Source organism: Esox lucius, chromosome 10 (genome assembly GCF_011004845.1).
Source record: "Esox lucius isolate fEsoLuc1 chromosome 10, fEsoLuc1.pri, whole genome shotgun sequence".
Lineage (NCBI taxonomy): Eukaryota > Metazoa > Chordata > Actinopteri > Esociformes > Esocidae > Esox > Esox lucius.
In genome coordinates, this window is record NC_047578.1 from 26,425,963 (window position 1) to 26,440,129 (window position 14,167).

The window sequence follows — 14,167 nt, forward strand, 5'->3', positions numbered from 1 at the left end:
CTTGCTGTATGATCAAGGCCCCTCCAATGAGTTTAGACACATTTGCTTGTACTTTAGCAGACAAGACGTTTCTGTACACTTACGAATTATTTAGGGTGATTACTACTTGGAATAGTCATAAGAACAGAGCAATTGCTGGCGAGACTGAAGATGAACCTTACACTACCAAAGCTATTTCATTTCATGGCACAACTATAAATATACAGTATCTCACAAGTGAGTACACCCCTCACATTTTTGTAAATATTTTATTATATCTTTTCATGTCACAACCCTGAAGAAATGACACTTGGCTACAATGTAAAGTAGTGAGTGTACAGCTTGTATAACAGTATACATTTGCTGTCCCCTCAAAATAACACAACACACAGCCATTAATGTCTAAACCGCTGGCAACAAAAGTGAGTACAACCCTAAGTGAAAAAGTCCAAATTGGGCCCAAAGTGTCAATATTTTGTGTGGCCATCATTATTTTCCATCACTGCCTTAACCCTCTTGGGCATGGAGTTCACCAAAGCTTCACAGGTTGCCACTGGAATCCTCTTCCACTCCTCCGTGACGACATCACAGAGCTGGTGGATGTTAGAGACCTTACGCTCCTCCACCTTCCGTTTGAGGATGCCCCACAGATGCTCAATAGGGTTTAGGTCTGGAGACATGCTTGGCCAGTCCATCATCTTTACCCTCAGCTTGTGCAGTGGTCACCTTGGAGTGTGTTTGGGGTCATTACCATGTTGGAATACTGCCCTGCAGCCCAGTCTCCGAAGGGAGGAGATCATGCTCTGCTTCAGTATGTCACAGTATATGTTGACATTCATGGTTCCCTCAATGAACTGTAGCTCCCCAGCACCACCAGCACTCATGCAGCCCCAGACCATGACACTCCCACCACCATGCTTGACTGTAGGCAAGACACACTTGTCTTTGTACTCCTCACCTGGTTGCCGCCACACACGCCTGACACCATCTGAACCAAATAAGTTTATCTTGTTCTCATCAGACCAGAGGACATGGTTCTAGTAATCCATGTCCTTAGTCTGCTTGTATTTAGCAAACTGTTTGCAGGCTTTCTTGTGAATCATCTTTAGAAGAGGCTTCCTTCAGGTACTATTGTGAGATACTGTAAGTGAAGTTAACTCCCTTTTTACATCAAGTAAAAATATTAGAGAATCGTGGAAACCCCTCCTCTTTTAAGGGGTTGTGGTCTATATTACCCCAGAAAGTATACATGGATGCACACTTCAAATATTCGCCAGAAATAGACGCAATATAAATGTCAACAGTTTTATTTTAGGCTCACTATAATGTAGCTACTGAAGCTTGTAGTCAGCAAAGTTTTTGTCTATTCTGAACAAATCCTAATGCATACTCATCTGTCCGTCGCAAGGATCGAACACCGGTTGCCCACATGGCAGTCCACGTCTCTAACTATTACGCTATTTAACAAGGGATAGTCATTCAGTCACTCACTCAGTAAGAGACGTTCGCTCTTCTTGACCGGCTACGCAGTCCGGCTAAAATACATATTTTTTGGAACCACTTTGGTCCTCATGTTTGCATAAGTCAAGCCTAGAATCAACATTTCACACCTGCAGAAATGATGTGAAAGAACACACATGACTAAATTATTTCAATACTTTTGGGGACCCTGAAATGGGTGGACAACTAATAACCTTTTTATAATTTCTAAATAGAGAAAGCATTGTGTACACATACCATCAACATTTGGGATTTGTTTGATTGCAAATCCCAAATTTATTGGAGTATACACTCAAAGGAAGAACAGTTTTTTCTGTATCTAAAATTATGAAGGACAGTATACAGCTGACGTCGCAATTAACAAATGTAATTGTAAAATGTAGATGTAGTTTATGCAAGAAAGTTAAGTGCATCAAACTTGATGGGTTCCACTAACCAAAGTTTACAAACGGAAGTTCAGTTTCTGTAGCAAAGCCTATAAATCAAAGTAAGTATATAATTGATCGTGCTTGAAATGAGTACGGCGAAGAAGAGATGCTTGTCTCTAAAATCATACCCTTGTACATCAACCGACTGATTGTCCTCAGGCCTAAAGATGGTGAGCAATGTGCATCAGTCCCTGGATTAGCCTAAATGATAATTTTCAAACAGATTAAGCCTCAATGGGGACTCAGAATTTCCTTCAATGGAGAATATTCATTGAGCATGGTTTTCAGGAGGTAAACGAGCACATCACTGGGATTCCTCTGAGTTCAGAAAACAACCCAAGGTGAACCCAAACACCACTGGAGTTGCCACTTACAGCTCAGTTTATGGAGCATGTGGACATCAACCCATATGGAAACTAAGCAGGCAGGACTGGCCGTCGCTTTTGATTAAAGAAACTGCTAAATGGCATACATTATTCTGGTAGTAACTTACCACTTCTGCATCTCACAGTTTGGTTCACAGCTGTGGTTGATGAAGCGGGCCTCATTGCCCATCCGGTAGCTGTCGATTACCATGCCACTATCCAGGTTTAGACAGTACTGGCCGCTGTGGGCAAAGTACTGCTCCATCATACGACTCCTAAGGATAAGAGTGAGTGAGAAAGAAATTGGAAAAGAAAAAGAGCACGCGCATGAGAAAAAGGATAAGCATATAAGAATGTAAGAGTTTAAAAACAAAGCCGTACATTGCAGAAACATTCTGACGCACCCAAAGAAACAATACTGATAATTAAACATGACAGAAACATTATTTTATTGAGTTAACCAGGTTAGTCACTTTAAAGCCAATTCACATTTTCTGGGACAACCCGGCTAAATAATTTGTTTCCTTCCAAACTTCCACCTGAATCAAATGTTCACCAATGTGGAAGCCCCACAATGCATGTTGGGTTTAAGTAACCAACAAATGCTTTAAAATCTCACCTGAACTCATGCTCGCTGACGACCTCTCCCAGGTATTCAATGATGAACTGGCCTGAGCGGAGGGGCTCCTTAGTGCGGATGCCCCAGCCCTTACCCTCGGCGCGGAAGCGCTCAAGGCACTGCACCCATTCATGCCTCTGGATGTGCTGGTTGTCACACTGCTCCCCAGAGGGACATGTGCTGGGGGAACACTCGGCAAAGCTCATCCTGAGGAAAAGGAAGGAAGGGACTCATACTGCAGCCAGTTGAAACAGATCGTTTATATAATAACAATGATAATAATAATGTAATAAATAATAATTTATATTAAATAAAATATTGAAACCATGTTCTCTGGCAGATTTCCAAAACAAATGGCAATCAAAGACCAGGGTTGAGAATATTTTCCTGGAAGATAGACAGAACACAGCATATGCAGTCCAACACCGGTCTTTATACCTGTTGAGGCATTCGTCAAGGCAGCCTTTGTCGGCGGATTCCCCGGAAGGCCTGCAGTTACAAGTGTTGGCTTCGTAACCCGACACCGGCTTCACATCCACGTAGACATCTATAGTGGACAGGGGGATACAGGTTACTCAGGGGAACGGACACCTAATAAGGCTGGCCAGAACACAAGCAACAGCTGCTGCGTTTGAAGTGGCCCGCTGTTCCCTCTTCGATGCACTCACTGTGAACAGGACCTCATAGAGCTCTGGTTGACAAGCAGCGCACTATAGGACATAGTGTGCTGTTTGAGACAGGGCGTTATTGTTGGTACAGTGCTATTAGGAGAGTGTACTCACTTGATCTGATCTTTTTATAAAGGGGGACATCAGGCTTCTCGTAAAGCTGAAGAAAAAAAGAAAATAAATATATGTAATAAATCAAGCCTTGTTAGAACCAGAAAAGCTCATAGGGTAGGAGCCCATTTTTGTAGCATGACGAAAACTTGATAATAAGGGACAAATAGTCTATCGCAGGGCCTTAAAGGAGAAGTGAACAATTTCAAGAAAGAGTGATTAAACACATTGAAAGTAGTTCAGTGGAGTCTGCCTTCTACCATCTGCGCTCCTAATAGTGCAGTACTGAAGCAGCTGCAAAACTGGGTCACGTGACATTCCTGAAAGCAGGCCTCGCTCAGCTCGGTTGACAGTGAATTCCTAATAAAGAAATCCTTGAACTCCGGATACATTTGCTGTTTCATTGAAAGAGGTCCACCAAATTATCTATTTTTGTCAAAAGTACTATCGAATTAGACCATGGGGTAACCATCAGGTCGATTGCAACCTACTGACTGCAAAACAATTCTGAAGCACATGGAGCTTTCAAGTGTTCAACCACAAAACTCACAACTTTTAGACATTGCAGGCTTGCAGCATAAAATCATCCCAACCCTGTTCAGTCTTTACTCGTTTGAAAAGCAAAAACTGACACACCATCTGGAAAATGTACTTTAGTATGTTGCCCGTCTGTCTAGATTGCACATTTGATCATTCCCTGATATGAGCCACAGTAGGCTTGTGTCCGCAATCCATAAAAGAGCAACATTTCACATGCTACCCGCAAGCTTTTAAGAGTGCGCGTGGAGCAGAAGTAGTCAAACTCTTCTGTAGGGATATATTTATTGCATTCCCAATATGGGTGAGTGGTTGGACCTAAACCGTTTAGCTGGATAGCTGTGTGTCGCTGGCTAAACAAAGTCAGTATGACATTTTCATGAGTTAGGCTAATGCACGATGGTATTGACAACACCTGGTATCCAAAAAGCATTTAAAGCATTATTCCTGGCCCTCTTCTATTGTGTTTACGCACGTCGATCTGTGAATAATAAACTTCAAACAGAAATTTACAGCAGCTGCGCAAGGCAGGCACTTTAAGCACATGCCAATGTAGCAGCTAAGAGTCTATCCACTCCATATTACTTTCCCCAAAACCTTTTTTGTAGTCATAAGTGACAAACTTACTCAAAACAAGTTAGATACCATCTTATTTATATGTACTACTTGCATAAAATGACAGCAGTAATAGGCTACAAAACCATCAAAGCTGATTCCTCTTTTGCTAAAAAAAAAAACAATGAATAAGCCGGATTTGCTATTGAAGGACAATTACAAAGATAGGGCAATTACAGGCCAATTTATTTTATTCTGATATGATTAAACACAGAAGAATCCTGAACCAATCAAAATATGACAGCGAAAACTGTACTTGGGAGCATTTTTCGCAAAATACAAAATTTACCAAACTTGACCAGGTACGTTGAAATAAAAGTTACTGGGGTACTTTTATCTTGTACACTAGGGACATACGGAAAATTAGCAGGGGAGAGAATAATGTGCCACTTAAAGATACACCGGAAAATGTAGTAACATGTGACATGTTAAAAAATGGTAAGTAGCATGCATGCCTGAAAAGGTTGAAGACCCTGCGCGGCGGCGCAGACAGTACAAAAATTGAGAGAGCCCACTTGAAGATGGTTTTGCTTGCTAAATACACACACTGACAGAAGTTAAGGTTTGGTTGTAGACTTTCATTAAAATAACACATTGTTGCCGATATGAATAAAAAATTCCCTGCCAACAAAGTTTATGTCCAGTTAATCACAAGTCAAAAATGACACTTGGCAGTGTCTTGATTTTGGAGGGTGGGTGTGGTTGAAAAAGTATTCAATGGACTGGAGCTTATAATATTGTGATTATATGAGAGAATTACAGAATTTACTAGAGGGGAAAAACACTTGGCATAAGTGTGAGTGATCACCTGGTCATGTTTCCAAAGCCACAAGATGTCGTAAGGCAGCTGGAAATCAATGCGCTTCTGTCTTAGGTACTTGCCTGAAAATGTTGAAAATTAAACAAAATGTCAGATTGAGAATGACTGAGTGAGTTAATATAAGGACATTGTAACATGTCATGCCAATGTGCAATAAATTGTTGAATTTCCAAATACTAAACAATAGTGCGCATAAAGAACCTCCAGAAACAGGTGTGTAATAACTACTTCTGCTTGCGTGTGTTTTTGTAGGAACACTCACCAACATGGATGGGGGCAGGAAAAAGGCCGTACTCATGTTCCCCAGGTGTGTACTCCAGTTTCTCTTTCTTCAGCTGCAGGAGCTGACTACGAGGACTGAAATGGGGGGGGGGGGATTAAAACTGTGAGGGAGTGAGATGTCCATTGATTCCCTAAATATTCCTGGGTTGACCTTAGGCAAGCGTACAGTACATCCAGATTTGACATGTGTCTGTGTGTCTCCATTAAGGGACTCACTCTGCAGTCTTGTACACATCGGAGAAGAGCCCCGCCTTTTGGAACTTCTTCTTCGGAGGCCTGGCTGCCCTCTTCTCACGTTGGCTTGTTATAGGCATAGGCGGAGCTGGCTCCATGGACACAGTGCCCGGACGTTCCGGGGAGGAGGGGCCATCTGGTTTCCCCTCCAGATCACTGAAATAGAACCGTGACTCAAGTTTATAGCGATGACTGGCTTGATAGATTCTCATAAATATACAGTTGCTAAGAACTAAGATTAGCACTGCTGATGAAAGTAAGCTGATCACAGTGCTCTACATTTTCACTTCTGATGTTACTATAACCTTGTCCCCGAGCTATTGAACACAGCCTACAAGCCTGGGAAATCAACCAGTCAGATTTGAACCCCGGAGTGACCGTTGATTTCTGGATGTGACTTTACGGAGCAAAGTTATCATCTCTGTTCAATTGGAGCAAATCACATGACTCCAAGGACTCTAAATGGAGGCAAACAAGAGGGCAGGAACATGTAATATGCTAGCAAAAACATTCTCCTCACTTAATGCGGACAAACAAACTACCTTCCAGCTTGCCATTTAAAAAAAAAACATATATAGCAAAGAAGCAATTCATCATTAAAATCTACGTTCACTGTGTCACACCTGTGCAAAAACCATTGCCCTAAAACACTTACAATCTGTTTGTAAGTGTTTGTCAGACTGATACAACAGATGTCAGACTGATACAACAGACATGTAAGGTGGTGATTGGTAGGCCGATTTAGGAAAAAGCAGTGAGCAAGATTACTTTATTTTTTTAAGAAAGGCCAAGTTTGATTCATGGATCCACCAAGCCTCCCATGCATTGGGGATAAGTATCCTGGAACAGGATTAAGGTTGCTACCAAAAGTCAGCGTGCAATTGCCTTTATATCCCTATTAACCTTTTCAGCACATAGGTTATGTATCGAGCAATCTGAAGCAAATTGGTCACTGTCTCTCACAATCGTGCTGAATTAGGTGAGCTTGTCCCTTAAAATGTAAAGCGCTTTGGGTGTCTGGAAAAGTACAATTTAAATCCAATTGATTAATTGCTTATTACATCATTATAGTGGCGGCTGGTTGTACCTGCGAAAGCGGGTGACCTCATCCTGGGTGAGCCACTCACTTCCTCCGCCGGCTCTAGACCTCATCCCAAGACCTCCCAGGTTCTCCTCCCTGTCCAACGGTCTCTCCTCCACCTCTCCCTCCTCCCCTTCCTCTTCATCATCCTCCTCCTCCTCATTGTCCCCGTTTGTTTGCCAGTGCTTCCTCTTCTGGCTCTTCCTGCGCTGGCCCTGGACAACAGACTCGATCGCATCTGTCACCGTGTCTCCCTCCCACGTTACTCCCCCAGAAACCCCCCCCCCCCCTCGGTCCCGGTGCCTGTTCTGCGTCAGTTCAGTTGGCAGGGGAGGCGACGGGGGAGGGGAGGGCAGGGGATGCTTCCGGGGGCGCCCGGGCCCCCTCTTCTTGACCACGTTGTTGCCTGTCCTCGCCTGCCTCTGGAGCTTCTTGGCACGGAGGATCTTGTTGACGTGATGCAGGCTGTGTTTGGAGGGCTGGGTCCTGTGGGAGTGGTGCAGCAGGGAGCCACCATCATCCAGGGAGCAGCCCTGGGAAGGCGCATCGTGACTGGGATGGGTGTGGAACAGGGGAAGATGGTGGGGGTGGTGGTGCTGCCTGAGGTGGTCCTCTGGGGTGGAGTGGGCCCCTCGGGTCTGGACCCCTGGCGTACTGCCTGCATGAGAGAAAGAGAATGGTAATAGATTATGGACGTGAGAAAATGCTGCATCAATCACTGCTTAGGTACGTCCACGGTTGGGCCTAAATCATGCCTCTGTCTGTGTTAAAATGCCTTCTGATGGGCCACCGGTCAACACAATGCAAACAAAATGCATTTCATTAAAGATAAAGCTATGGCCGGCATAGTTAGACTGGTGACAAGTGACACAACAATCATTGGTCAGTCTGACCATGTTGCTATTCACTCACATTTAGCTTAAACAGTCTTTATAACTTAAGAACTTCAAAGTGAGAAGTTCTTTGCATGGTGTAGATGTTCAAACTATTTTCACCGATATATCGGCCAGCAATCAGTATTGGACGATAATGGGCAAAAATGTGAATGGTTGAACAGTACAGGTGAACATTCTTTCTGGTCGTATTTATGTACAGTGGATATAAAAAGTGCACACACCTCTGTTAAAATGCCAGGTTCTTGTGATTTAAAAGAATGAGACAAAGATAAATCATGTCAGAACTTTGTCCACATTTAATGTGACCTCTAACATGAACAATTCAATTGAAAAACAAACAAATCTTTGAAGGGGAAAAATAAATAAAACTCACAATAACCTGGTTGCATAAGTGTGCACACCCTTAAACTATTACTTTGTTAAAGCACCTTATGATTTTATTACAGCACTCATTCTTTTTGGGTAGGAGTCTATTAGCATGGCACATCTTGATGTGGCAATATTTGCCCACTCTTCTTTGTAAAAGCGCTCTAAATCTGTCAGATTGCAAGGACATCTCCTGTGCACAGGACGCCTGAAGGTTTTGTGCCAAAATTGCCTGGCATTTAGAACTGTTCATACTTCCCTCCACCCTCATGAAAGCCCCGGTTCCAGCTGAAGAAAAACAGCCCCAAAGCATGATGCTGCCACCACCATGCTTCACTGAGGGTATGGTGTTCTTTGGGTGATGTGCAGTGTTGTTTTTGCGCCAAACATACCTTTTGGAATTATGGCCAAAAAGTTCAACCTTGGTTTCATCAGACCATAACACATTTTCCTAAGTGCTTTTGGGAGACATGATTGTTTTTGCAAATTTCAGCCAGGCTTGGATGTTTTTCTTTGTAAGAAAAGGCTTCCGTCTTGCCACCCTACCCCATAGCCCATTTATATAAAGAATACGGGAGATTGTGGTCACATGTAGCACACACCCAGTACTTGCCAGAAATTCCTGCAGTTCCTTTAATCTTGCTGTAGGCCTCTTGGAAGCTTCCCTGACCAGTTTTCTTCTCGTCTTTTCATAAATTTTGAGGGACATCCAGTTCTTGGTAATGTCTTTGTTGTGCCATATTTTCTCCACTTGATGATGACTGTCTTCACTGTGTTCCATGGTATATCTAACACTTCGGAAATTCTTTTGTAGCCTTCTCCTGACTGATAACTTTCAACAATGAGATCCCTCTGATGCTTTGGAAGCTCTCTGCGGACCATGGCTTTTGCTCTAAAATGTCTAATTCTGGACACAGCCACATCCCCAATTATACGAGGGTGTGCAAACTTATGCAACCAGGTTATTGGAAGATTTTTATTTTTCATTTTTCCCACTTGAAGAATTCAGTTTGTTTTTCATTTGAATTGTTCACATTATAGGTCACATTAAAAGTGGAAAAGGTTCTGACATGATTTATCTTTGTCTCATTCTTTTACATCACAAAAACCTGCCATTTTTACAGGGGCGTGTAGACTTATATCCACTGTATTTTCCTTTGTCTCTCAAGCAAGTAAACACTGACTGTCCTTTCGTGAAAATCAACAACGAAATAGGTAACTTGCTTCCTAGCTAACGAATATTACCTTTTGTTTATTGTGACATACAAACCTCTTCCCGAAAGAATGCACGGATTGCTGCAATTGTGAACAAAACTGACTGGTAAACACTGGAAGAACCCATGAATTTGAAATGACAAATATACTGCGAAATGTACAACTTTTTCATGTTCTTTGAGTTAAACATCACCACATGTTTAGTTCGGAGAGTGTTATACACTTTCATGTAGAGGGACGATTAAGTTTCTATTCATGAATTTGGACAATGCTAAGAATGCTGATTACAGCCAGGGACAGAGCTGAATAATGCATGGTTGGAAAAAATTACTATCCTTTCTGGACTAAAGTTTGGAAAGTGAATTTTTTGATAAATATGATTTATAGACAAACTATCCCTTTAAGTTTCCTTCCTAGGATTTTGTTATTCACTAGAACTTGAACACATTGGTTTGTTTGATTAAATGCAGACTGTTAGTCTATATATTAAGTGTAGTTTTGTTAGGAAAGTACAGTTTTAAAGGACAGTATATAAAACAATCTGCTGGCTAGATGGTCAAATACATTTAGCATTTTGTAACGGCCAGAAAACATTGACACAGCTAATGTAAGGCAATAAACAGCTCCGGAAAAAATTAAGAGACCAATGCAACTTTTTCTTTCGTTTCCAAAAAAGTTGAAAAGGAAGGTTTTGAGTGAGGAACCGAAGGGTTAAAATTAAGAGAGCACTGCAAATTGAACACTTCTGTTCCTCACTCAAAACTTTCCTTTAGAACTTTTTTGGAAATGAAAGAAAAAGTTGCAGTGGTCTCTTAATTTTTTTCCAGGGATTTATATATCTCTCCTCTAATTAATGGTAGAAAATGTGTTTTTGGTGATGTTTATAGTTATAGTTGCCATTGTAATTAATGAAAAGCTTGTAACAATAATTTGAAATAAATCACTTGTTAGAAAATACTAATGACTTGACAGGGCTATGCATTAGGTTATTCGCTGCTGTTATGGAATTTCTTAATCTGAATATCTCCCGAGTAAAAGTATGTCTAGCATAATTGTTTATACTAAAATATTATTGAGGTTGCTAATTACATTTTTAAATAAAACAGAATTTATTGCATGACATATTACAATTGACATTCTATTATTTTTCATTGAATACCTCTCTTTTTGGCATGTGTGAGCGGGGTCAAATATTCTACAACAAAAGCTGAGCAATTATCGATAGTGAAAATATTTCACATGCTCATCCCTGCAATACGCACACTGTAGATTCAGATCCATGGAACAAGATGCGTAGCTTGTGTACAGGTTAGACAGGCAACTGCTTGGGGCCCCAGGCTGTTAGGGGGCTCCTGAGGGCTGACAAAATGTACTCTAGAGCGATGTCTCAAAATGTGGCAATCATATGGTGCTTTTCCACTGCATGGTACCAGCTGGACTCTACACCCCTCAACTCTACCCACTTTGGGAGCTTTTCCATTGCATGGTACCAGCTCGACTCGGCTCTACACGGCTAGCCTCGGTAGGTCTTCCACTGCAGATAGTACCCTGTACCCGCCCATAATGACATCACAGGAAAACTGACATGACTCCACCTCCAACACAACACAAAGGAACAACAATTGAGACATAATACCGGCGAAAATCCAGCATTTGCCAACTAACGTAAACCCTGCAGTGAAGAGAAAAATCTATTGAATGAACTCCAATTTTCTTTTCAATTGACAAGCCTTGAACGTGGCAAATCAAAAGTAAACTAAATCTGGATAACATGGTCACAGAACTTGTTTGAAAAACAGTGAAAAATTTGAGTAGAACTATCGCCCTGCCGTATATAAAATGACATAACTGCAATGTTCTGTTAGATGTAAGCGTATACACCTAACATTTCAACATTTAAAACATCCTACATAACCCCTCCATCTCGATTAAAAGGTATAAATAATTGCTTTATTAATTGCCGGCTATAATACCAAGCCGACTGAATCAAGAGTAGCCTACTGTATGCTACACAAGGCAGCGTTTATACTGGTAGTAGGGAGGAAGCACGCGTGAGCAGTAACTTTGGTCTTAATACATTGCAAACTGCAAAAATAGTTTAAAAACTTGGTAGGCTGCTTCTGTTTGGCTTGACATTACTTTGACCAGTGCAATGTATGCCAATGTAAAACCCAGAAGAAAAAGACAAGGTACTTTCGTAGGTTATAAAAACAGCGCGTCTTGCGGGTCTCACGGGGATAACGAGTTGATTTCAACGCCAGTGCATAGGTCCAAACCGATAGGAGTTTGGGGAAAATACGATCACTTAAAATACAAGTCTGGTCCTATGCACTGGCACTGAAAATAACACAATTCAATGCAAGGACATTCGATAGAATCAAACTTTTTACTGAACGACTCGACAAGATCAGAGTCTGACACAACGGTGAACGAGTGGGGACCCAAATGCGGACAGAGGCAGAGGAGGGCGGTCCAAAGTGTTTAATGAACAAACAGGGAGTGGGCAGGCTCGTAGTGGTGGACAGGCAGGGGTCGTTATTGGAAGATCCGATGGTCGAAGGTACAGGAGAGGGCAGGCAGGCTAATAGTGGGGGACAGGCAGTGTTCATTGTCGGGCGGTCAGATGGTTGAAGGTACAGGAGAGGGCAGGCAGGCTCGTAATCCGAAAAACAGGCAAGGGTCATAATCCGGGGAAAGGAAGGACAGGTAGAATGGAGGATGCACACATAGAACGCTGGAAACGACTTTACCACACAAGACGATCGGGCAACTGACGAACAGAGAATAGGGTTTAAATACACAGGGCTAATAGGGAACCGGGAACACCTGGTGAGGGGCGGGGACAAGACAACAGGTGAAACACATCAGGGTGTGACAGAGTCAGTAGAAAGAGTCGAACTTCCCATCACTAGTGGTTACTCACTGCGTGCGACCAGAGTTAAAATGCGTTCGGAGAGAAGCAAATTTCAAGAGGCACTGCCGTCTTTCAAATCTGCTGTGTGGGAACATTTTGGATTCAGCGTTCAATGCGATTCACGGGGTAAAAAGACCGTAAACAAAGTAATCTGCATGAAATGCTTTGCCACTGTCTGCTACTTGAGTGGAAACACTTCTAAGATGTCATTTATACCGAAACCGTACCGTTACCCACAAACCGCGATACGTACCGAACTGTGGGCCCACTGTACCATTGCATCCTTAGTATCTGCCGAATGTGGTAAAATTATTTCGGAATTGGCCAATAATTATAGTGCATCCCTGGTTTAAACATATGCAGGCGTGTTCTCATCCATGATTCTTATCAAAATCCGGCCATAAATGATAACTTACGACTGCAACAACACTTTGGAAATGCTTGGCTATAATTAACATAAAATGGCTAACATAAAAATGTATTACATTTGCGACCAGTATACACTCACCTAAAGGATTATTAGGAACACCATACTAATACTGTGTTTGACCCCCTTTCGCCTTCAGAACTGCCTTAATTTTACATGGCATTGATTCAACAAGGTGCTGTAAGCATTCTTTAGAAATGTTGGCCCATATTGATAGGATAGCATCTTGCAGTTGATGGAGATTTGTGGGATGCACATCCAGGGCACGAAGCTCCCGTTCCACCACATCCCAAAGATGCTCTATTGGGTTGAGATCTGGTGACTGTGGGGGCCATTTCAGAACAGTGAAATCATTGTCATGTTCAAGAAATCAATTTGAAATGATTTGAGCTTTGTGACATTATCCTGCTGGAAGTGGCCATCAGAGGATGGGTACATGGTGGTCATAAAGAGATGGACATGGTCAGAAACAATGCTCAGGTAGGCCATGGCATTTAAACGATGCCCAATTGGCACTAAGGGGCCTAAAGTGTGCCAAGAAAACATCCCCCACACCATTACACCACCACCACCACCACCAGCCTGCACAGTGGTAACAAGGCATGATGGATCCATGTTCTCATTCTGTTTACGCCAAATTCTGACTCTACCATCTGAATGTCTCAACAGAAATCGAGACTCATCAGACCAGGCAACATTCTTCCAGTCTTCAACTGTCCAATTTTGGTGAGCTCGTGCAAATTGTAGCCTCTTTTTCCTATTTGTAGTGGAGATGAGTGGTACCCGGTGGGGTCTTCTGCTGTTGTAGCCCATCCGCCTCAAGGTTGTGCGTGTTGTGGCTTCACAAATGCTTTGCTGCATACCTCGGTTGTAACGATTGGTTATTTCAGTCAAAGTTGCTCTTCTATAAGCTTGAATCAGTCGGCCCATTCTCCTCTGACCTTTAGCATCAACAAGGCATTTTCGCCCACAGGACTGCCGCATACTGGATGTTTTTCCCTTTTCACACCATCCTTTGTAAACCCTAGAAATGGTTGTGCGTGAAAATCCCAGTAACTGAGCAGATTGTGAAATACTCAGACCGGCCCCTCTGGCACCAACAACCATGCC

General features: G+C 42.4%; 1 protein-coding gene across 5 annotated transcripts in view; it reads right to left on the minus strand.

The window, feature by feature from the left end:
- Positions 1-14,167, minus strand: part of ash1l (ash1 (absent, small, or homeotic)-like (Drosophila)) — a 44,650-nt gene that overhangs the window by 18,233 nt on the left and 12,250 nt on the right. For all 5 annotated transcript variants that reach the window (XM_013132843.4, XM_013132842.4, XM_020050278.3 and 2 more), the window contains exons 5-12: positions 7,246-7,897; positions 6,141-6,314; positions 5,905-5,999; positions 5,631-5,704; positions 3,674-3,719; positions 3,330-3,438; positions 2,892-3,098; positions 2,401-2,547 (exon numbers count right to left, since the gene is read on the minus strand). In XM_013132843.4, coding sequence (XP_012988297.3) covers positions 2,401-2,547; positions 2,892-3,098; positions 3,330-3,438; positions 3,674-3,719; positions 5,631-5,704; positions 5,905-5,999; positions 6,141-6,314; positions 7,246-7,897 — 1,504 coding nt within the window. The remainder of the gene's footprint in view (positions 1-2,400; positions 2,548-2,891; positions 3,099-3,329; positions 3,439-3,673; positions 3,720-5,630; positions 5,705-5,904; positions 6,000-6,140; positions 6,315-7,245; positions 7,898-14,167) is intronic.